Below are 25177 nucleotides of genomic sequence, written 5' to 3'. Positions count from 1 at the left end.
AAGCAGGAGAAAAAAAAAGCGTAAGAGGGAAATTACATCAGGATTGGCTTCAGTCAGATGCAGTAAAGATAGAAAATGCCTGGAACAGTTTTCTCTATATATATTCTCTATTTATATATATTATATAAAATTCACTGAGATCAAAACGTGGACAGAACAATACATGTGTTATGTATGTAGGACAAGCATTTATCTACTTATTTATGCATTTTCTTTTCCTGGGATAATATGGATAATCCCTGCTACTTTAATTACAAGTTGCAGTCATACTGAGCACAAAACCTGATGGAGTTCACACAGATTACCTGCACTACCCTGACGAGCGTCTCGGGGTATTTGGCGAACACATCCTGAAAGGCGTTGGCTGGAAGCCGCAAGATGGTGGAAGCGGTGGCAGCTCTTGCTGAAACCGTCTTGTAAGGTGCTGGATGCCCCTGAAACAGTAAAAACAAAGTAAGATACAAGCACTGAGATACACAGCACTGACTTCAGGGACAGCTAAAGGGAGAAAATTATGGGCAATGGAGCTTTAGCGTCACATACCTGGAACAAGCATGCAGCCGGGAAAGCCACACCCGAACTGCATGCTTGTTCTGCTTTGCTGATTCAATTTACTATACAAAGACTTTTGTGCACACACGTCCAACTTTGACTGGGCAATCCCTGGCCAATTTTTTCTTTTTTTAGGGTCAACAGATTTTGAATACTATGAACAGATTGGGGTGGGACGAGCCAAAGTGAAAGGACACCAGTGAGGAGGAGTAGAGATTTTGTCCCCGTACACATCCCCAGTTGGTACATCAGTCTATTCTGTGAAGACAGATGCAAACTACAGAGGGTCATCAGACCAGCGGAGAGGACCAATGGGAACCCACTCCCCCCTCTAGACCTCCTCTACAACGCCAGACTGCGCTTCAGAGCACTGATGATGGGCAAGGATCCCTCACACCCAGGCCACCGCTTCTTCAGCAGACTCCCTTTGGCCCGGAGGTTTCGGTCTCCACTCGCTTCCTCTTCCTTACAGCGGCCGCGGGATGCGCTGCTGTAATAGAAGATAGTGGATGGAGGAGAGGGGCTGAGGGGGAATCTTAAAAGGGAACCAGAGAGGAACGTTCCTAAAAAAATAGAAAAAGCTTTTATACATACCTGGGGCTTCTTCCAGCCCCAGAAGCCTGGATCGCTCCCACGCCGCCATCTTCCGCTTCCTCTATCGCCGGTACCGGGTCCCAGCTTTCCCCCAACGTCTCTGGTTCCCTTTAAGAGAGGAAGCAGCCGCCAGCTCATAAGGGAACAGGAACGGTCGCCGGGGGGGTTGATGGTTGGAGGCACTCAAGGTAACTATACTAACTTTACTGCGGGCACCTATGTACAGTAGCTATACTGCAGTAACTATACTAGTTATAGAGGGGTAGCTATACTGGGCTAACCATACTAGCTATACTGGTCTTACTATACTAACTATACTGGGCTTACTATACTAACTATACTGGGCTAACCATACTAACTATACTGGGCTTACTATACTAACTATACTGGGCTAACCATACTAGCTATACTGGGCTTACTATACTAACTATACTGGGCTTACTATACTAACTATACTGGGCTAACTATATTACCTATAGTAGGCCAACTATACTACCCATACTGGGGTAACTATACTAGTTATACTGGGGAGACTATACTAGCTATACAGGGGTAACTATACTAGCTAGCTACCTACTTATATACACTCCAAATGGTGGAGGTGGGGGGGGGGGCTCTCTCCGCTAACCCTGACACCCCACCCCCGGGCCCCAGAGAAAACTTTGGTCTGGATAGCGGTCCCTGGGCTGAAAAAGATTGGGGACCCCTGCTATAGAGCCTTCCCTCTCCTCTCCGGTGCCCTCGGTGCAGCCCTGGCTCCCGTGTTTGAATCCCACCACCGCCGGGGACTTTAGAAGTTTTTGGGAGCAGAGTCCTCCCGCAGACAGGTGGCTCCTGACTGCGCACGAACGAGTGCGTGAGAGAAGGCGCCCGCCGTGCGCAGCATGGAGCACCCTGTCTTTGGGAGCACTTGGGATCCTGAAGACTGTTTAAAGCCTTCATCGGCAGCGGAGTGAGCAGTATTTGACCGAATTAATCAACTACTGCTCCTGGGAACAGCGCTGCACCGAGAGCACCGGGAGAGGAGAGGGAGGGCTCTATAGGACCCAGACCCTCTCCCTCTCCTTTGGCAAGTATCTGGCTTTTATTTTTGTGTGCGCTGCTCCCATTGGGCTTGATTCACTAAGACAAATAGCATTCCTTATCAGAGTTAACACGCCTTATCCGAGTAGCATAGCAATCTTATGCCTGCTAATTGGCAACGACGAGAGCTCCCTTCGTCCTGCCCTGAGCCCCTGGGGGTTCATAGCACTTACTATGCTACTCTGATAAGGCATGTTACCTTTGATAAGGCATGCTATTTGTCTTAGTAAATCAAGCCTATTGACTTTAAAGTGTACCCAAAGGCGACATGTGACATGTGATAAACGTGTATGTACAGTACCGAATATATTAACAACCAGGCTGTTTTACTTGCTTTATTATAAATTATAGTAAATATCACTGATAAGCAAATTACAACCATAAAAGTTTTCCTGGCAGAATACAACTTCTGAGGGCAGGGAGAGATAAAATACATGAACTATTGACCTTTCTTTAACTCTGGGACACTTAATAGGCTGCCACTGATTAGAGACAATACAACATTCAATCTACTTTGTAAATGTTTAAAGAGAACCCGAGGTGTGTTTAAAGAATGTTATCTGCATACAGAGGCTGGATCTGCCTATACTGCCCAGCCTCTGTTGCTATCCAAAACCCCCCTAAGGTCCCCCTGCACTCTGCAATCCCTCATAAATCACAGCAGTGCTGTGAGGCTGTGTTTACATCTGTAGTGTCAGTCTCAGATGCTCCCCCGCCTCCTGCATAGCTCCGGTCCCTGCCCCCGTCCCTTCCCTCCAATCAGCAGGGAGGGAAGGGATGCAGGCGGGGACTGGAGTTCTGCAGGAGGCGGGGAGAGCAGCAGACTGACACTATAGAGATAAACACAGCCAGCTCTGACAAGCTGTTTGTCAGCAGCGCGGCTGTGATTTATGAGGGATTGCAGAGTGCAGGGGGACCTTAGGGGGGTTTGGGATAGCAACAGAGGCTGGGCTGTATAGGCAGATCCAGCCTCTGTATGCAGATAATATTCTTCAAAACGCATCTCGGGTTCTCTTTAAATATAAAAGAAAACCCTGGGATACTTAAAAAAAAAGTTATTTTTAGGAGTTGGCGGATAAATATAATTGTTTATCTCATCAGTTTCTTTTCACCTCAGGTTCACTTTAAGGACACCCAGCACAGAATTATATAAAGGCATTCCCAGACACCACACCTTTGCATTCTGTCAGTTTTGTAACTCCAGGCTGCTCCTGTGTGTTTGCTTGAACCTGCTCCTGGTCCCGCCTTGCCTTCCTAGCTTCTACCCTGACCTGCTACTGCTGTATACAGTTTATGGGTTATTCTCTGCTGAGAAGGGATTCCTCTTGCATTGTTACTTGTACATACCCTCTGTTACATGTTACAGCTATTCCTGGGGCTGAGCCTCTGGGTGCATAATGCAAGCCTGATTACATCTGCTGCACAAACTTCCTTGGCACAGCTTCATCAAACATCCAATAACCAAAAACACAGAAAAAAAGACCTTTTCTATTCACATCTTAAAGTGAACCAGAGACGAAGCACCCTCATGTATTTTACCATATATATCAGTGGGTACATTAGAGAAAACACCTACCCTGCTCTCTGTTTCACCCTTCATTGCTCAGCCTGCTTGTTTACAGCCCTGATAAAATCCCCCACTGAGAATCCAGTCTGGCTTTCAGGAATTATTATAGCTGAGTCATTATAGCAGAGCCACAAGGGGGCAGGCTTGGGCTTGAAAAGACATCAGAGAAGACAGACTCAGCTATAATCATTCCTGAGCAAAGCCAGACTGGATGCTCAGTCTGGGATTTTATCAGGGCTGATAAGAAGCAAGCTGAGCAGTGAAGAATGAAACAGAGAGCAGGGTAAGTGTTTTCTCTAATGTTCCCACTCATATATATGGTAAAATACATGAGGGTGCTTCGTCTCTGGTTCACTTTAAAGAACAGGGACCCCAGACTATGACAATGGCGTCAATTTATCAAACATAACCGCATTCGGTAATGCTGAGAACAGCTGATTTTACTGATCACTTAGGAAAATGTCAATTCAACAAGGCTGTCAATGCATGAAAAGATGAGATAACCGAGCAGTGAGGTAAATTACCGACTTGTGTGGTAAATACCTCAACATGTCAGTAAATGTCAATTCAGCAAGGTTACAGCATGTGGTAAAACACAGTTCCATTACCGGCAGTTCTCCTCAGTGCGGGACTCTCAGAACTCACAGAAGCAGAGAGGATTACCTATGACTCACAGGAACAGAAGCCAATAGAAACAGCCCCTGTCTCCTGCAAGTTCCATTGATAGGACCCGCAGGCTTCTCCGGGTGGATGTAGCTTTTCTACCCCCTAGGCAGCGAGCAGAGACCACGGTACAAAACAGGCTTCCCCTGCCACCCTTCGGCAGTTTAACCTCTTAGGTTCCTGTTTGGAGATGCGGAGGAGCTAGATGGGAAATAACCTAAGCATTGCATGTGTAACTCTTGGAGTTCATCTAAGCTGTGGCAAATAAATAGAATGTTAAGAAAGACTAAAGGAGACTGATTCAGAGCAAGCAGAGACAGTAAAACAGACATGTACATCTAAATGGGTGTCGGGATGCCTCTTACTCTTGTAATGCTGTCTCTGCACGGAGAACAGCTTGTAACAACACAGACAACAAACACTCTTGCTATTACCAACAATGGGTTTCGATAAATTACCAAACTTCTACCGCACCTGTGAAAATATTGATGAATTAGCACACAAAAGTCTAAAATACTGAATGTGGTATTTTCCCCACTTTTTTTTTTTTTTTTTATTGAACAGCAGTTGATGAATTGACGCCTATGATAGGGTTTAAAGTGTGAGCTCCTCTGAGACAGTCAGGAACATGACTATGTACTCTGTAAAGTGCTGCAGAGGATGTCAGTGCTATATGAATACATAACAATAATATGGTAGGACATTAGACTATAACCATGGCAGGGATTAGATTGTGAGCTCCTCTCAGGACAGTAAGTGACATGACTATGTACTCTGTAATGTGCTGCAGGAGATGTTAGTGCTACATAAATACATAACAATAATATGGTAGCACATTAGGCTATGACTATGGCAGGGATTAGATTGTGAGCTCCTCTCAGGACAGTAAGTGACATGACTATGTACTCTGTAATGTGCTGCAGGAGATGTTAGTGCTACATAAATACATAATAAGAATATGGTAGGACATTATACTAGGACTAAGGTAGGATTAGATTGTGAGCTCCTCTGAGGACAGTCAGTGACATGACTATGTACTCTGTAAAGTGCTGCAGAAGATGTTAGTGCTACATAAATACATACTACTACTACTACTACTACTAACAATAATAATTATAATTATAATAATAGACTCACTGTGATCACATCCAGAATACTGAGCAGGCTGTGCACACTATCTCCTGCCAGAACCTCCTTTACCACCATTTCATTTCCATCCTAGAATAGAAACGAATACAAAAATATCAAATGAGTCCAGTACAAACAGCAGCATGTGTACACTTTGCTTTAGATACAGCAATACTCTCTGCTGCAGGATTTTAGCTGTTTGTTTCCGAGTTACGCTTTGAAGCTCAACTCCAGAAACAAATTTACCACCTGCCAGAAAATCCGATCACATGACCTGAAACATGGTTTTCAAGCAGCAAAGTGGTTGGGGGGGCTGCTCACACGTGCTGGTGAATCGTACCACTAAATAAGGGTCACAAATATCGAGTGCAATGATCTGAGCTGCTGTTTTTCTGTCTCAGGAATCTATCAGCTGTAGTCGGAGATCTGGCTCACCGGAGAAGCCAAGCTAACCATCAGCTGATAGACTACATGGACTACGAAGGACACAAGGGTCCATGCTGGCTAGACCAGTCCTCCACAGGCAGCTCCATTTCTTAACTCAGTGATGGGCGTCTGGCGAGGTTCCTAAAGAGGTTTCCAGGAATAAAAACACAAAGAAAACAGGAGCCCCTAATGGTGTAGTATATTAAAACCAAAAAAAGTGTGAATAATATATAAGTAATATTACTCACAAGGGTGGCTTGGAAGACAAGCAACCATAGTATCAAGCAGGTGAGGAATTACCGTCCTCACTCAGATCTCAAGTCTGTCAGCAGTTGCGTCGGTCCCTTGAAGAATGTAAGGTTAGAGAGTCCAAAGGACTAACTCAACTACCCCCCCCCCCCCCCCAGTGTACTGGGGGATTAACTCTGAATATACACTAATCCTGACATCAGAAGCCCTTACAGGCATCCTACAGACAGATTACTTCATTTACAGAGACACTGTATTGACCTGATGAAGCGGGCAGCGACCTGTGAAACGCGTTGTTTCCAGTGCTAATAAAGAATATTTAATTTTAGTGGTTTACGGCCTTCAGGTAAGCCTTTTTTCCCCCAAACACTGCGACCGATTTCGATCGCATGTGTCGATCGGACATGCTACAAGATGTCGGGCTGTCATGGTTGATCAAGTGCACGGCGGTAAGAGCAAGCGATATTTGAATGCGTGACGAAACCCCCTGGAACTGTTCTCCCAGTGTATAAGTGTGCGTTTATACATTACCTGTCCTGTGTTGCACACCACATGGTACCCATCTGTCTTCGGAATGCCGCTCCTCCATTAGCGCTATACACACCCCCAGCATATAGCACATGTGTGATGTCACATCCTGCAGTGGACGACACAGGACAGGTAATGTGTAAATGCACACACGGGGTACATTTATACACTAGGGTGGCAGATGCGGCCGATTCCCGAGAGATTTCATGCTGAAATCGATTTGGAATCAGCCTGTGGTATATGGGCAGACTGGCCTCAGTCGACTTGACCTGCCAGAAGAAGCGCTAGCCGAAGCATCAAGGGGGATCGAGGACCACTGTACACATGCTAGATTAACAGCAAAGGCATCCCCGACCTAGACCAATCAACCACATGTACAAGGATTGAGGCCATTTCTTCTTTGCTCTAAAAGATTCTTTACAACAACAAAAAAATGTACTACCAGGAAAAAACATTGGTAGCAGAACAGCATTCAAACAGTTAAACACAGCAATTTCTTCTATAGTGGGAAGCTTAGCAGAGTTGCTGAACTTGAGGAAGTGATTACAGTGGTAACTGATAAGAAAACAAACAAGATAATATAAGCACTGCCTACCAGTGTCTCAGCTGAATACAAGCCAAAAGCGTACACAGGAGAAGATAACATTCTCACTGGATACATTGTACTGTAATATACAGTATTCATACCCCAGCTATGCAATACATTTCAGTGCAGATAAACTGTACTTTGGGAACTTGTAATTTGTAAACATACAGTAATACTTCTGCACAAAAAGCAAATATTATAACAGTGTGGGTAATAAAAAGTATGAAAACATATTTTTACTTAAAGTGAACCAGAGACGAAGCACCCTTGTGTATTTTACCATATACTGTATATCAGTAAGAACATTAGAGAAAACACTTACCATGCTCTTGGTTTCATCATCACTGCTAAAAGTGTCTGTTATCAGCTGTGATCAGAATCCCGGACTGAGCATTCAGTCTGGCTTTGCAGGGTATAATTATAGCTGAGTCATTATAGCAGAGCCACAAGGGGGCAGACTTGGGCTTGAAAAGAAACCAGAGAAGACAGACTCAGCTATAATCTTTCCGTAGCAAAGCTAGACTGAGTGCTCAGTCGGGGATTCTTATCAGAGGTGATAACAGTAAGATTAAACAAAGAACAATGAAACAAAGAGCAGATTAGGCGTTTACTGTCATCTTTCCACTGATTTATAAGGTAAAATACAAGAGGGTGCTTCATCTCTGGTTCTCTTTAACGTTATGTCATAGTTTAATCCCAATTTAAAGACGAACTTTATTGAAAGACGGTAGTAGAGGAAAGCAATAAATCAAGACATTGCAAAGTGAAAGGGCCTGTTTCCACTACACGCAGATTGGATGCTGAATGGATGCAGAAAAACTGACTCCAATGAAAGCCTATGGGAAAATCTGCATCAGAAAAATCGTGTTTAGTGGAAACAGGCCCATAGGCATTCACTGGAGTCAGTTTTTCTGCATCCAATCTGCGTGTAGTGGAAACAGGCCCAAAAGTTAAAAGGGACTCCGAGCACCTCTCATGGGTATGCCTTTAAGACTCTGACCAGTACTGCAAAGATGCATACCTTTCTGTAGCTTGTGCTCTCCTCTTTCATTTGATGCCTGAATTGCCGTTCTACACCAGATAGTTTTCGTTCTATTTCAATTTAAAAATCGCGGCTGCCATCTTGGCTATGTTATTACTTCTGGGTCACCCCTGCCTCCCGTTAGAGAAGTGCATCACTGAATGAAGCAGGAAGAGGAAGTGACACGCATGGCCATTGCAAGAGGCTTCTCCTGAGGGGTCATAGCACGACTTTGTTGGAAGTTGTTTTCAAGGCATGCCCATGAGAGGTGCTCGGAGTCCCTTTGAAAACGAGAAGACAGATCTAGAAATGATTGATATTGGCTGTGTCATTTGTTCAGGTTTGATCCACCGTGAGCCTACAGGTCATCATCTTTATTGTCAGGTATAAAAAAAATAACAGACAGCTTTAACTGCCATCATCTATAAACACACCCAGTAACAATGTGATAGACTAAAAGGTTTTTTTATAGTTATATGCACAGAGGGAGATACTGCCTGCTCGACAGTTGAAAACAGCCATCATCTCCCACAATGCAATGAGGTTAACAGGGAATGGCCAGGGTCATGACATCACACTGTAGGAGGAGTTCAACCACGATATAAGCCACACAGATGTGCCTGATGATTTATCTGAGAAAAGGTTAAGATTTTTTGGGGGGGAAAGGGAGTATCGCCTGGTGAATAGGATGAAGATCAATCGTGGGTTAACATTCCTCAATGGATGTCTTTTTTCAACCCAAGTATCTATGTAATTATGTAAGACATAAGGGCAATAATCACAAAAAAAAAAATGTATCACTTCTGGGTGACGGCTCAGCTAGGAGATACAGACATCACAACAGTGGCTCTTACACTCTCTTGTATGCAGACTTGCAGCATCCCGTCCTGCACAACGTATATACTGTTATCCAACTGGCCCGGCCGGAAGATGTACTCTCCTTCATGGAGCTGGACGAACACCATGTGCTTACAGAGCTCAAGGAATAGCGGCTTCTCAAAGTGCCCCAATACCCTGCAAGGCAAGAGAGAGAGAGCAGAGAGCCAGGGTTACACAAGACAAGAGAGAGGACAGAGAGTCAGTGTTACACAAGACAGGAGTACAGCGAGCCGGGGTTACACAAGACAGGAGAGAGAGGACAACGAGCTAGGCTACACAAGACAGGAGAGGACAGAGAGCCAGGGTCACACAAGAGGAGAGGACAGAGAGCCGGGGTTACACAAGACAGGAGAGACCGAGAGAAAGCCAGGGTTACACAAGACAAGAGAGAGGACAGAGAGCCGGGGTCACACAAGACAAGAGAGAGGACAGAGAGCCGGGATTACACAAGACAAGAGAGAGGACAGAGAGCCAAGGTTACACAAGACAAGAGAGAGGACATAGAGCCGGGGTTACACAAGACAAGAGAGAGGACAGAGAGCCGGGGTTACACAAGACAGGAGAGACAGAGAGCTGGCGTTACACAAGACAGGAGAGACAGAGAGCCGGCGTTACACAAGACAGGAGAGACAGAGAGCCGGGGTTACACAAGACAGGAGAGACAGAGAGCCGGCGTTACACAAGACAGGAGAGAGAGCTGGCGTTACACAAGACAGGAGAGAAAGACAGCTGGCGTTACACAAGACAGGAGAGAAAGACAGCTGGCGTTACACAAGACAGGAGAGAAAGAGAGCCGGCGTTACACAAGACAGGAGAGAAAGAGAGCCGGCATTACACAAGACAGGAGAGACAGAGAGCCGGCGTTACACAAGACAGGAGAGAAAGAGAGCCGGCGTTACACAAGACAGGAGAGACAGAGAGCCGGAGTTACTCAAGACAGGAGAGACAGAGAGCCGGCGTTACACAAGACAGGAGAGACAGAGAGCCGGCGTTACACAAGACAGGAGAGACAGAGAGCCGGCGTTACACAAGACAGGAGAGACAGAGAGCCGGCGTTACACAAGACAGGAGAGACAGAGAGCCGGCGTTACACAAGACAGGAGAGACAGAGAGCCGGCGTTACACAAGACAGGAGAGACAGAGAGCCGGCGTTACACAAGACAGGAGAGACAGAGAGCCGGCGTTACACAAGACAGGAGAGACAGAGAGCCGGCGTTACACAAGACAGGAGAGACAGAGAGCCGGCGTTACACAAGACAGGAGAGACAGAGAGCCGGCGTTACACAAGACAGGAGAGACAGAGAGCCGGCGTTACACAAGACAGGAGAGACAGAGAGCCGGCGTTACACAAGACAGGAGAGACAGAGAGACGGCGTTACACAAGACAGGAGAGACAGAGAGACGGCGTTACACAAGACAGGAGAGACAGAGAGCCGGCGTTACACAAGACAGGAGAGACAGAGAGCCGGCGTTACACAAGACAGGAGAGACAGAGAGCCGGCGTTACACAAGACAGGAGAGAGAGTGGCTTCAATTCATCAAAGGCTGTTCAATAACAAAAACTAAGTTGTTAAAATACGTCATTCGGTATTTTAGCGTGTGCTAATTCATCAATATTTTCACAAGTGCGGTAATTTACTGAAACCCATTGACAAAATCCTTGTTCTGTAACTGTTCTCTGTGCAGGGAAAGCATTACAATAGAAACGAGGCATCCCCAACATCCCTTTAGATGGGCATGTTATACTGCTTTTGCTTGCTCTGAATCTGCTCCGACTCTGTCCCATTAGTCTTCACATTTTATTCCATTGTCACAGCTCACATGAACTGCCAAGAAACATTACACATGCCCTGCTTACGTGATTTTTCCCACTAGTTCCCACTAGCTCCACTGCAATTCAAGCAGGAGCTGAAGGGGTTACACTGCCGAAGGGTGGCAGGAAGACATATTTTGTCCTTTTCTCTCTGCTCGCTGACTGGGGGGTGGGAAAACTAGACCCTCCTGCAGAGCCTGCGCTTCCTATCACAGAGGAGACTGGGGCTTGCAGGAAAGAGAGAACTGTCCCTATTGGCTCTCTGAGGCTATCAGTCAGAGGGATATCCACAGGGAAGGCATTGGAAGCTGGTTACCGACAGAGAAGAGCTGGAGGTAATCACCGCACATGATTCTGTGCGTTACCGAATGCTTTAACATTGATGAATTGACATTTACTGACGTGTTGGAGGTGTTTACCGCACACATCTGTAATTCACCTCACTGCTCGGTAATTAGAGATTTCATGCGGTAACAGCCTTGATGAATTGACATGACCAGTAAAGTTAGCAGATTTCAGCATTACCGAATGTAGTAATGCTTAATGAATTGGAAGCCAATGGCCTCATTTCACCAAGCAGTTTAGACTAGTCTACAGATGGTTTTTAGTCTACTGATGGTTTGGGGTCATGTTTTAGACTTGTTTTTAGACCTGCTCTAGCATTCAGTAATTACACAACTCACAAAGGCAAACAAGTAGTAACCACGCCCACTTTTCTGACAGAGATTAGACCAGCCGATTTCTGGCGGTAAAGTAATTCTGTGAGGTATTTTAGATGTGAGGATGGAACCTTTTGAATGAATTATGCAGGAGTTGAATTGTATGCAGAGGAGAGCTCATCGCAGGAGAAGAATGTCAGTCATAGCTACTCGTTTGTGAATTGCATCTTTTGATCATTTCCCCTGCTTTACCCACCTAATTACCGAATGGTTTAGACCAGGTCTAAAAAACAGGTCTAAAACATTTGGTAATAGTGAATTCCCCTTTGATGCAACTGACCAAACCATCAGTAGACTAAAAACCACCAGTAGACTAGTCTAAACTGCTTAGTAAATTGAGGCCATTTGATGCTTTTTATCGCACAATGAGATTCCCCTCTGCCGACAGTCAGCTGCTCTTAGCTCGCTGCCGGCCAAGAATGCAGATTCGGAACTGGTAAAACACTGCCGGTTTTCTGCGGCCGCAAATGTGACCCTTCCCTCACTCTTTGTGGCCAGCAACACTGCCACCCCCCAACCCCCCCCCCCCACACACACACACACACACACCTCCCCCGAGCAAGACTGTGTCCTAACTTACCGTACATTCTTCAGCATGTAAAGAACTTCTGATGGCAAGTGTGAGTTTTTCACGTCAAACTCGGTGAGATCTGCTTCCAGGAGGGAGGGTGGCGGCTCCTTCTTCTGTAGCGTTGGATATTCCTTCTTAAACCGTAGTATTCTGAAACCATAATGTAAATACAGTACTGTATCAACATAGAATGTTGGCCTGAGCATTAACACCCAAAGCAAGTACTGAGCAAGGAACCGTGGAGGAAACCATAACAGCCCTTTCCCACTGGCAGAGTCCTGATCCTAAAAGTGTACTGGATGCAATTTTTCCACGCTTTAGAAATCACAGGGGCTTCGTGAATATTAAAATACAACTGAAAAGAGGCGGATATGGAGGCTGCCATAGTTATTTTCTTTTAAGCAATACCAATTACCTGGCAGTCCTGCTGATCTATTTGGCTGCAGTAGTGTCTCTGAATCACACACCTGAAACAAGCATGCGGGCTAATCCAGTCAGACTTCAGTCAGAGCACCTGATCTGCATGCTTGTTCAGGGTTTATGGCTAAAAGTGTTAGATGCAGATGAGCAGCAGGACAGCCTGTGAAACTGGTATTGTTTAAAAAGAAATAAATAAGTCAGCCTCCATAATGCTCACTTCATGTGTGCTTTAACCTTCTTGGCAGTAACCCCAAGTCAGGCTCGGGGTGAAAAAAAGAACCCAGGAGCGGCAATCCAGAGCCTGACTCGGGGTAGCTGCCGGGAGGTATAAAGACAGTGCAGCGTGGTGGCGTTTTAACTCACCTGTCCCGGGATCCAGACCAGCATCCATTCTTCTTCTGGTCCTTGGAGGCTCTCGATCCCTCTGGTGAGATTGCAGTTTGTCGTCATGACGACAGGCAGGGACCTCACTGTAGGGTTACAGAGAATTGCAGCGCTGGATTCAGAAGAGGTGAGTCTGTGCAGGGGCTGCCGCAGATCTCTCTGGGGTGTGAATTTTTCCTGCTTTGGACGAACGTCCTCAGTCTTCTCCAGCTCCGGTACTGGGTCCTGTAAGTTCGGCCAGTCTGAGCGAGCGCAATGCTATTAGTACTTATAGTAATACTAATAGTACTCTGCCTGTGCAGTACTATTCTCCGCCGGAGAGAAAAGGAGAGAGCGCACTGCGCTTGCGCAGACTGGCCGAAGTTACGTAATCCGGTACCGGAGCTGCAGAAGGCTGAGGACGGCGGCGTGGGAGCGATCTGAGCGGATGGGGCTGGAGGAAGCCCCTTTTAATCAAGTTTGTCTCATGTTTCCTTTAAGGTCTAAAAGCTCGTGGAAAAATTGTATCGCTTTTAGACTCTAAAGTCCGGAATTACTCATACCACCAGGGAGGTTAATGTTATCATGATGCCCCATTCCCACCAAAACAGAAACGCACTTCATGCTGCAGTTTTCCTGCGTTTAGCCGCTTTTGGACGGCGGTGATTGAAAACTATGTCCTGTTGGGAGGCTGTTAATCCTGCCAGGGCGTAGATTCCACTCCCCGCCGCCGTGCGCTCTTGTCGCTGTCTCCCCGCCGCACCTCACTCGCCCTGCTGTCTCTATGACGGCACAGCTCTGTGAGCCGATCAGGAGCCGATTTCATTGGCTCCAGACCCTGACCTCAATGTGAGGAAATCTTATTGGCTTACGTTGATCACACGGACAGCAGCCAATGAAATTGGCTCACAGAGCTCTTCCGTAATAGAGGCGACAGAGCGGGTGGCATGAGGCAACGGTGTGTGGTGTGACTGGCGGGAGCAGGGATTCGTCGGTATGCATCGGTTTCTGGTACCAGTGGGTCATTAAGAGACCAGAGACCGCTGGTACTGAAGGGGTTAAATGTAGGTTGAAGCCTACAGGAGCAATAAAGATCGCACAGCAAAGTGAAGTACTGTGTGATGTTTCTCACAACTTTTTTTATACTGCAAGAAGCCCCTCCCCTCATCTCCAGGAAATCGCAAAAGCACTGCACATGAATGGTGATCACAATAAAAATCCTACTTGTAAATTGCGATCAGATGGAGCATGTTTGTGATCATGTTTGCAATTTGCAGTGGAAAGGGGATCTGATACTTCCTCTGCCAGAATGTCTTACCTTTTAGCCAATGTAAGGACTCTCGCCCTCTTTCTGACCCGCGGCCGGGTGGAAACTGTATTCCCCACTAAAGTGTTTGGAAGCGTTGTGACCTGCAGAACATAAAACAGAAGGTGAGTGATGTGTACTCATACACTAGAGATATAGTACATGCTTCAAAGGCGAAAGACAGAAGGTGAAAAGTACTGCTATCACAAAAAAATTGTAAACATTTAATGGAAACCTAACCCCCTCTCAAAAAAAAAGTTTCACTTACCTGGGGCATCTACCAGCCCCCTGCAGCCCTCGTAGTCACTCACTGCTGCTCCAGTCCCCATCCATCAGCACCCGCAACACGTATACATATACGTGTTGACATCCGTGAAAGCCTCCTGCACCATCAGTAACACGTGCAAAGGTATGCGTGGCGGCCCGCCGACTCAGTCGGCAAAAGCAAAACTAGCTGGTGGCAGGGGACCGGAGCAGCGGTGAGTGAATCATTTTCTTAATTAAGGTTAATATAGTGCTGTTTATCTTTTAGTGCAGAGAGGAAGTTCTGAGTCCAGGTACACTTTAAAAATACATATATACAGTATATAAATGTACATTTCTCCCTGAGTAAAATGCACTATAAATTACTTTGTTCCTATGTCGCTGTCCCTTACAGTCAACTTTAAAAAGCTGACAGATCTGACAGATTTTGGATTTGTCCATCTCCTCATGGGGGAATTATCATTGCTACACACAAGCATTCCCTGAGAAGGATCTATACAAAGATGCCAGCCAGCCTACCTACTAATTTGCACACTATTTTGGCAGTTAGACTGAGCAAATTAAGTTAAAGTGGTTTTAAACTCTGACAAAATATTCAATAAAAATGTGTTTTCCTACTTTTTATAACCCATACAATTATCATATTTGCTTTTGTGCACATGTATTAATATTCATTTAGAAATTATAAGTTCCCAAAATTCAGTTTATTTACTTTCAAAGCTACTGGTGCATTTTATTCATAACTGTTGTATTTCTATTGTAAATGCTCCCAGTAATGATTTCTGAGCAGTGTTTCAGTTCAGGACTCATTAGCAGAAGTTTCTGCACAGTCAGAGAATGTTTACTTAAGTGTATCAAGTGAAGAATGTAAACACAAGATAAGGTTATCACCAGTTTGGATGCAGCTGCCCCTGCAGGAGAAAAGGTCAATCCTGTGATTTAACCCTTTGGATGCTGTTTTACAACAAAAAAAAATTGTGGTAGCATATTCTATGCTGTAAATAACATTTTAGAGCACAGAAGAAATGCTGGGTTTCATTCTACTTTAAAAGGACACCTAAAGTGAGAAGAATATGGAAGCTGCCATATTTATGTCCTTTTAAACAATACCAGTTGCCTGGCAGCCCCGCTGAACGCTGATTCCCTTGTTTCAGATCTTCCCTCCAGAAGGACATGCCTGTGTCCCCTCTGCACCACTCTCAGCACCGCACCAGCCCCCCGCCGGAATCTGCCGACATTCAGCTTGTTGGCAAACTAATGGGGAAGGGGCATCCTTTGCAGGAGAGACACCCCTGGAAAACACCCCCTCTGGCATTAATAACGCCCCTTTCCTGCCTGTCTGTGTCCCTTCACTGCCTCTGCCCGCCCCTCCACCCCCTCTTCTCTGAGGTCCGTGCCCTTGGAGAAGAGCTCAGTGTGCAGCATCCTGCCCTCTTTTTTAGCTACAAAACTAAAACTAATGAAGAAAAATATCCGCAACACCGGCAAATAACAGGATCAAGTGTGCTAGGGCTCAGAATATGGAAATATATGGGAAAGAAAAAAGAAAGCCCTCATAGCAAGCACCACTTGAGAAATACAAAATACTTTATTTCACAATTTAGATGAAGATATTTTTAGAAGACATAATAGGATTCAACATGAATAAAAACAATTAAAATATACGGCAAAGACTGTTCCCTGTAACAAACCAATAATAATTGCATATAATAATATATAAATCCAACATCTGAGAAATGGATCAAATTACACCTGATAATAGTTTAGAATCAAAAAGCCAGCATGATGGGCATCTGTCATAGAGCCCACCAATACTTGAACCCGGGTTCAGTAATGAGGTGAAAAAAAGGGGGGTATATACCCCAAAGTGCAAAAGTGCTAGTGCAAACAATATATATTAAATAAATCAAGTGACAATGATATTTCAAACAAGCAAACCTGTAAATGTTGGAGCAGCCTGTGATATAGGTGCATACAAAGAGGAATAAGGAAAAGCTGTGCAAAAGGAGAAAAATACTTATCCCCAGGTAAGGAGTAGTTGAGTCAGATGCTGGATGCAGGGAAGAGTCGGTACCCCTCAAGACTATCCCACATGTTCCGCGGGCGTCACCCCGCTTTGAAGGAGAGAGGACACCGCCAGAGGCGTCACCTCCTATCTCAGAGGTAAACATGAGAAGAGGGATTCCTTGTTTAAAAAGCCCGCCAGGGGCGTTCCGGCAGGGTTTACAGAGCTGCCATTGGGCAGCTCTCTCTCCCCGGTCACGCCCCCTGCCGCTTCCCCGCCTCCCTGCAAGATATGAGAGAATGAATCTCTCTTTCCAGTGTTGTGACCCAAAGGTAACAGTGGGCCAGTGTGGCCCACAGGAGTGGTGGAGAGCGCTGTTTTTTGCAGCTACCTGATCCGCTCAGCCCCCTGGATCAGGTAGCCAATGTTTTTTTTTTGTTTTTTTTTTTACTTTAGGAGCCCACCTCGGGCTCTCTTTAAAGTGAACCAGAGACGAAGCACCCTCATGTATTTTACCATATATATCAGTGGGAACATTAGAGAAAACACCTACCCTGCTCTCTGTTTCATCCTTCACTGCTCAGCCTACTTGTTATCAGCCTTGATAAAATCCCCGACTGAGAATTCAGTCTGGCTTTGCTCAGGAATCATTATAGCCGAGTTTGTCTTTTCTGATGTCTTTTCAAGCCTAAGCCTGCCCCCTTGTGGCTTTGCTATAATGACGCAGCTATAATGATTCCTGAGCTACTGTTTAAACTTCCCCGGACAGGAAGTACAGTGAAGCTGGAGCCCAGAGCGGAGAAGAAGACAGCGGAGACCGGGTGGAGTCGAGCTACTGCTACTGCCTATAGAGCGCGCCCTAGTGGCTGCTGCTCTGGCGCTTTGAGTCCGCCAGGAGAAAAGCGCAATATAAATGTTATTTGATTTGTCTTGTCTTATTCAAATCCAGAAAAAGCAAAACCTTTGTGTTACTTTGCACACCCTACACATTAAGAGCAACACCCCAATCTGCTGGCCATGTGCAGTAACTGCAAGAGGTGAAAATCTGTGCCAACTGGCATTGAAATGGTTTTAAAACTGCATGGAGAGATTCCAGCATTGTTAGCAGTGGCAGTTTTACAGCAATAAAATTGAGGCTTGGGCAGAAGACAAAGTGGGAGTCAATGCAAAAGACTGTCTGAAAGTGCCTGCTACAGACTGCAAGCAAAAACAAAAAAACTTAGCGGGGTGCTTGTGGAAGAAATTGGTGTGTTAATGCTAGGTCATGGGCTTATAGACGGAAGAGCGAGCAAACTGCGATGGGTGCAGAGCGGCAAGATCAGCGGTAACGGCGGGGATTCACGATTCATTAGGACGTTGAATCTATGTCCAGTCAGAGCTGCAGCACCACCTGCTGGACGTAGTTTCATACTGCGTCGGTCTGGAACCAGTTAAAACGTGATTGTCACCATAAAAATCAAATTTCAACAGCAATTGGTCTGAGTGTATTAAGTGAGAAAGATGCTAATCCTGCATTCAAAACTTTTTCTGCTGTTATGATTTGGAGTTATCACATACCTTAGGAGCACTGGCCCTTTAGTAGTCAGTGCCAAACAGTTGCATGCTGGGGGTTCTTTTTATCTATAATATATTTCTCTTCTATTTATTTCCCTGCCTAGCTGGTCATCTGAAACACGATTCCCTGCTCACTTGTGTTTACAAGCAAGGCTGAGGTGACTCGGCGATTGGAGGAGAAAAGAAAAAAAAAGTAAAGGGCAGAAATTACATCAGGATTTAGCCTAAACTGTGGGCAAAAAGACATGGCCCCCACCAGGAACAGAATTCTCTTCATTTACTATATAACATTCACTGAAATCAAAACGTGGATAGTACAATACATGTGTTATGTAAGTAGATCAAGTATTTATCTACTTACATATGTGTTTTTTTTCCCTGGCATGGTATGGCTAATCCTACTGCTTTAATGACCCTGCCCTGCTGTATTTTACTATCTGCATAGTAGTGATTGAAGTAAGAATGCACTAATTCTTCACTTATTAAAATTATACTGGACAATTTCCCTCAGTCCTTTGCTGTTGGGCAACATAGGCTGGATAGTGTTATGGTTAAGGGCGCTGCCTCTGACACAGGAGACTTGGGTTCGAATGTCAGCTCTTCCTGTTCAGTAAGCCAGCACCTAAGGAGACCTTGGGCAAGACTACCCAACACTGCTACTGCCTATAGAGCGCACCCTAGTGGCTGCAGCACTGGCTTTGAGGCCGACAGGAGAAAAGCACAATATAAAAGTTCTGTGTCTCGTCTCTTGTCTATTTTGGGCATTGTGACTATAGACTTTGGGCTACTGCACACTAGCTGACTTTTGGGCAATCATTCCGATCAATGATGTCAGAAGGATGAACCACACAGCACAGCAACCATTCTTTTGCTTCAAGCAAGTTCCATTGATTGGCATTTAGTACATATATGCATCGCAAAACATGCAAGACACACTGCAGATCACCAGAACTTCCAATCGCCCTGTGATCGATGGAAGATTTCACTCCCAATCGATGGATAATCTGATCATTCTGATCTGGTTGTTAGTGGATCACGAGTAAAGTTGGCATGTGTGCCTCAGGCCTTTGAATCAGTCACATTGGCTTTTAAACAGCTAAATACCAGAAGAACCGGTTTCACTAAGTCCACAGAACTCCGCATGCAGCTCCGACAGAGAACATCACAGCTGTGCAAGACAATGAAAAGATTCTGAGAGGCTCGTAAGGCCATTGAGTTCTGTGAGGTGTGCTTCACTGCTCCAGGTGTCCATAATAATCACTAGATCTACGCAGTGTCCTGATCCTGCAGGCAAAGTCACTGCAGTAATATATGGAGGAACTCTGCAGAGAGGCACCATCTGTCAGGAATAAAGATATTACCCTAAAAACAGCAGTGCAAGGGATAGCCACCTCGAGCTGGTTCCCACTAGGTCCAGAAACGTTTCCGTGGCTCCGTTTTTTAGCCCTGATTAAAAAACGGAGCCACGGAGGATAGCAATGTTAAAAATAGCATCCGTCTTCACCCAAGAAAAAAATGGATCCGTCTGCGTGTGCGGGGACCCGTTTTCAAATCCTGAACGGAAGGTCAAGATCTGCTGCATTTTCACGTAACTGATCTGGACCCTGACACACGCAGGGGTAGTGGCAGGCAATGGGAAACGGATTTCCCTCTACACAGGAAAATGTTGACACAGAAACTAATCAGTTTCTGTGTCACAGCCTGGGGGGTGGGAGAGGGGGCCGACATGCTGGAGGGTGATAGCAGGCAGGACTAGGGGTGGCAGCGGTCAGCGGAGACGTCCACCCCCCCCCCCCTCACCTGGGTCCCCCATCCCTGCTACCCCTCCAGCTAGTTTAGCTAAACTTGTTACAATGTATAGCAGGGAGCAGGGCGCTTACGTAGTTACCCACTCCTTCGGTTCATGATCCGGTTCTTTTTAATGAATTGATTCATTATAAACAGCCAAATTTCCCGTCACTAGAGCCATTGCCTGCAATGCCGCCATCTGAAGTATAGAGGGCGGCATTGCAGGCAGTGATGTCACGTAGTGATGGGAAGTTTGGCTCCTTTCAATGAATCGATTCATTAAAAAGAACCAGGTCGTGAACCGAAGGCTCCCTGCTATACATTGTAACAAGTTTTGTGGAAACTAGCTGGTGGGGTAGTGGGGACAGGGGAGCCAGGTGAGGGGAAGGGGGGGGGGGAACATCCCCGCTGACACCCCCGTTCTGCCTGCTATACCCCTCCAGCATGGCAGCCCCTCTCCCACCCCCCAGGCTATGACACAGATATATTAAACAGATCCTATCTGCTATGGACCAGTGTGGACCTAGCCTTACTGTTGCATCAACTAATTGACTTTTTTTTTTTCTTTTTTTTTTAACTTTAATTTTACTTTTTTTCCACTGGATGGAGATGGAAGTTAACAGGAAGTGAAGTGTTAATTCGTTTTGAGACTACATTTTTACTTTCAATTTTATGAATGGATGTGGCTCATAATTCAAGTCATGTGCATTCAATCCCTGGCACTTGATTTGGCTCGGGGAACACATGTTCCCTTTCACCTATAGTCGGCAAGTAAATCCTGCAAAGAATGAGCGGCGGAAGCGGGCACGCGCACCCACTGGTACATCCACATAGCATTAATGGCGCTCAAACTGGAAGCATAAAAACGTCCAGTTTGAGTTATGTGGTTAAAGTGTGCCCAAGGTGAACCTTGGGTATGAAAGACATACTTGTCTAAGAAGAGGGAAGCCTTTTGATCCTAATGAGGCTTCCCTTGCTATTCGGTTGTCCCTTGTCTCTGAGCGCGGTCCCCAAGAAGATTACAGACAAGGGCTTGTCGGTAATAAGTTTGGGGCCACGCTCCTCTTCATGCATGAGCATAGCCGTACTGCGCCTGCGTGAGTACGGCCGCGTCTGTACAGTAAGCCAGAGCCGCTCATGCACACGCGGCTCCGTACTACTGCGCAGGCGCAGCCCTGCTCGCGCCACAAGAGGAGCATGCACCCAATTTTAAGGAGGGTCTCAGCAGTGACGAAGGACAGCGTTGGAGGCTTCCCTCTCCTTAGGTCAGTATTTGCCTTTGACGAGGGATGATCAATGAGATGAAAATTTTGAGTTGATGCAGCATTATGCAGATTTATGCAGCTTAAAAATCATCCAATCAAATCCTGCTGCGGTAGAATGCGATTGGCCAATCTCGAAGCTTCATAAATATACATACAAAATTTGCATAATCCGGCATCAACTTGAAATTATTTGCATCCATTGACCAGCCCTAATTTTGACTACCATTTTTAAACACCTCGCGTTCTCTTTAATTCATTACATCAAGCCAAAGAACCTCCTGGACCCATTATAAATATCCCCTGGGGTACCACTAGCTGAGATGTGATGTCTAACCTTGGCACTCTAGCTGTGACAAAACTACAAATCCCATCATGCCTCTGGCTCCCCAACTTATGCTTAGAGCTGTCAGAGTATTGCAATGCCTCATGGGACTTGTAGTTCCACCACAGCTGGAGAGCCATCACTGACCTAGGGCGTAGAGCACAGGTGTGGAACTCCAGTCCTCAAGGGCCATATCCATGCTAGAGTTTAGGATGGATGGAGAAACGTGTTCTACCGGATGAATCACAACTTTCCTGATCCACTCCCATCAATTAATTTATGCTGTGCCAAAAATGTGTGAGGATCTCGTCCCCTGAGGACTGGAGTTCAACATCCCCGGCATATAGGATGCTCAAGGACAACAGGGAATGTTGGGGGTGTGGCTACGTGGACAGTACCAACCCCCTACACACCCACATGAGGCAGTTAACGGCTAATGGGACCTGTGGGACTGGATTGTCACCCTTCTCGTCTTAAGGGGGCCATACACTAGGCGACCAACCAACCAATCGACCATCCAATTTGATTATTATAATCGAATTAGATGAAAATTGGTGCTGTCAAGTGCATGCCCGGCCGACAAAGCGACCAATTTCGGGAAAGAAATTGGCCACACAGTCGATTGCGCATGTTGGAAAATGTCGGGCCGAGGTTGGTTGGTTGGGTGCGCGGCGGTATGGCAGCCGAATGGCGGCGGTACGGCGAACATGCGACGAGACGACGAAACCCCCGCTGCCGCCGCAATGTATAAATGTATGCAGCGTGTAGTGCATTTATACATTACCTGTCTGGTGTCGGACTCCACGCGGTTTCCGCTCTGACGTCACAAAGGCGCATAGCGGCTGATGTCAGACGCTATACACCGCTAGCGTGTATGTGGCTTACCAGCTATATGGACGGATGGACCTGGCGAGCTGCTACAGGACCGGTAATGTATAAATGCACTACACACTACATACATTCCCTGATGATTTCATGCTGAAACCGGACGGGAATCGTCCTGTAGTGTATGGGCAGATTCAGATTCGATTAGAGATAATTTTGTCTCTTGGTCGAATCTGCCCATATTCATTCTAATGTATAGGCACCTTTAGGCACTTTATTCTCTCCAAAAACAGGCAAGGAAGACCAGAGTTCCGGTACACACCGCGCATTACATATCGTTCACTGCTCTCCTACCTTTCTCATAATTTTCCGTCCATAAAACATCACTTTGTCTCTCTTGCGGAAGCGGTAGTGGGGTACCTCTGGCTGCTGCTGCTCTGTAACGAGGAAGGAGAGGGAGAAGTCACATGACTGCCGCAGAAGGCGATATACTATGCGTTGAATAACAAAAAAAGAAAAGTATGCCATCTTCTTTTCACTTTTAAACATTGCACATTGCCTGGCTGTCCTGCTGCTCCTCTGCCTCTAATATATTTAGCCACAGGCCCTGAACAAGCATGCAGATCAGAGGTTTCTGACTGGATTAGCTGAATGCTTGTTTCAGGTGTGTGATCCAGACACTACTGAAGCATGAAAGATCAGCAGGACAGCCAGGAAACTGGTATTGTTTAAAAGGAAATAAATATACCTCTAGCTTCAGGTGTCTGTTAATGCACCACATTGCTGACATATGATTGGCCGATAAGCTTTTTGTGTTAACAAGCTAATGAACAGTACCCAACACAGTGACCAGTGAGTGTATATATATTAGGGAGTCCATTACTGTTTTAGAAATGCTTTTAATAGCTTGAAACTCTGAATTATCTATAATTATTAATCAGCTTTTGTGTATGAGTGTGTAAGTGAGTGAGTGAGAGTGTGTGTGTGAGTGAGTGAGTGAGTGTGAGTGAGTGAGTGAGTGAGTGAGTGTGAGTGAGTGAGTGAGTGAGTGAGTGTGAGTGAGTGAGTGTGTGAGTGAGTGAGTGTGAGTGTGTGAGTGAGTGAGTGAGTGTGTGTGTGTGTGTGTGAGTGAGTGAGTGAGTGTGTGAGTGAGTGAATGTGAGTGAGTGAGTGTGTGTGTGTGTTAGTGAGTGTGTGAGTGTGTGTGTGTGAGTGTGAGTTAGTGAGTGAGTGAGAGTTAGTGAGTGAGTGAGTGTGAGTTAGTGAGTGAGTGAGTGTGAGTTAGTGAGTGAGTGAGTGAGTGTGAGTTAGTGAGTGAGTGAGAGTGTGTGTGTGAGTGAGTGTGTGAGTGAGTGAGGGAGTGTGAGTTAGTGAGTGAGTGAGTGTGAGTTAGTGAGTGAGTGAGAGTGTGTGAGTGTGTGAGTGAGTGAGTGAGTGAGTGTGTGTGAGTGTGTGTGAGTGAGTGTGAGTGAGTGTGAGTTAGTGAGTGAGTGAGTGAGTGTGTGCGAGTGTGTGAGTGTGTGAGTGAGAGTGAGTGAGTGAGTGTGAGTTAGTGAGTGAGTGAGTGAGAGTGTGTGAGTGAGTGAGTGTGTGCGAGTGTGTGAGTGAGTGTGTGAGTGAGAGTGAGTGAGTGTGAGTTAGTGAGTGAGTGAATGAGTGAGAGTGAGTGAATGAGTGAGAGTGTGTGAGTGAGTGTGAGTGAGTGAGTGAGAGTGTGAGTGAGTGAGTGAGTGTGTGAGTGTGTGAGTGTGTGAGTGAGTGTGAGTGTGAGTGAGTGTGAGTTAGTGAGTGAGTGTGAGTTAGTGAGTGAGTGAGTGTGTGAGTGAGTGTGTGAGTGTGTGAGTGAGTGTGAGTGTGTGAGTGAGTGTGTGTGTGTGTGAGTGAGTGAGTGTGTGAGTGAGTGTGTGAGTGAGTGAGTGTGTGAGTGTGTGTGTGAGTGAGTGTGAGTTAGTGAGTGAGTGTGTGTGAGTGTGTGAGTGAGAGTGTGAGTGAGTGAGTGAGTGAGTGTGAGTTAGTGAGTGAGTGAGTGAGTGAGTGTGAGTTAGTGAGTGAGTGAGAGTGTGTGAGTGAGTGGGATGCATTAAAAGGGAAATAAAAACTCGAGATGCTAGCATAATATTGCCCCTGTTTAACTCTCTAGTAAGGCCACATCTGGAATATGGAATTCAGTTCTGGGCACCACATTACAAAAAAGATATTGCAGTTTTAGAGCAGGTGCAGAGACGAGCAACAAAATTGATGCGTGGGATGGAAGTTCTCACTTATCGAGAAAGGTTAGATAAACTGGGTTTATTTAGTCTAGAGAAAAGACGCCTTAGAGGGGATCTAATTAACATGTATAAATACATCAGAGGGCAATATAATACCTTGGCGGATGAGCTTTTTGTCCCTAGGCCTTCTCAAAGGACTAGAGGACATGATCTGCGCATGGAGGAAAAATGTTTTAGCCATTTATTTAGGAAAGGGTTCTTTACAGTAAGAGTGATTAAGATGTGGAATGCATTGCCACAGGAAGTCGTTATGGCAAACTCTATACCTGCATTTAAAGGGGGCTTAGATGCTTTCCTTGCGTTGAAAGACATCCATGGCTACAATTACTAGGTAATGCCTAATGATGTTGATCCAGGGATTTTATCTGATTGCCATCTGGAGTCGGGAAGGAATTTTTCCCTTTAGGGGCTAATTG

At 45.8% G+C, this 25177-nt stretch overlaps 1 protein-coding gene across 3 annotated transcripts in view; it reads right to left on the bottom strand.

Annotated features, from left to right (window-relative positions):
- PNPLA7 (patatin like phospholipase domain containing 7) overlaps positions 1–25177 on the bottom strand; it is a 412399-nt gene that overhangs the window by 337240 nt on the left and 49982 nt on the right. For all 3 annotated transcript variants that reach the window (XM_068248745.1, XM_068248744.1, XM_068248743.1), the window contains 6 exons: positions 22846–22928; positions 14481–14572; positions 12389–12529; positions 9252–9411; positions 5597–5677; positions 306–434 (listed from right to left, as the gene is read on the bottom strand). In XM_068248745.1, the coding sequence (XP_068104846.1) occupies positions 306–434; positions 5597–5677; positions 9252–9411; positions 12389–12529; positions 14481–14572; positions 22846–22928 (686 nt within the window). The remainder of the gene's footprint in view (positions 1–305; positions 435–5596; positions 5678–9251; positions 9412–12388; positions 12530–14480; positions 14573–22845; positions 22929–25177) is intronic.

The sequence above is a fragment of the Hyperolius riggenbachi genome, chromosome 8, assembly GCF_040937935.1.
Source record: "Hyperolius riggenbachi isolate aHypRig1 chromosome 8, aHypRig1.pri, whole genome shotgun sequence".
Lineage (NCBI taxonomy): Eukaryota > Metazoa > Chordata > Amphibia > Anura > Hyperoliidae > Hyperolius > Hyperolius riggenbachi.
This window is presented reverse-complemented; position numbering and strand designations above follow the sequence as displayed.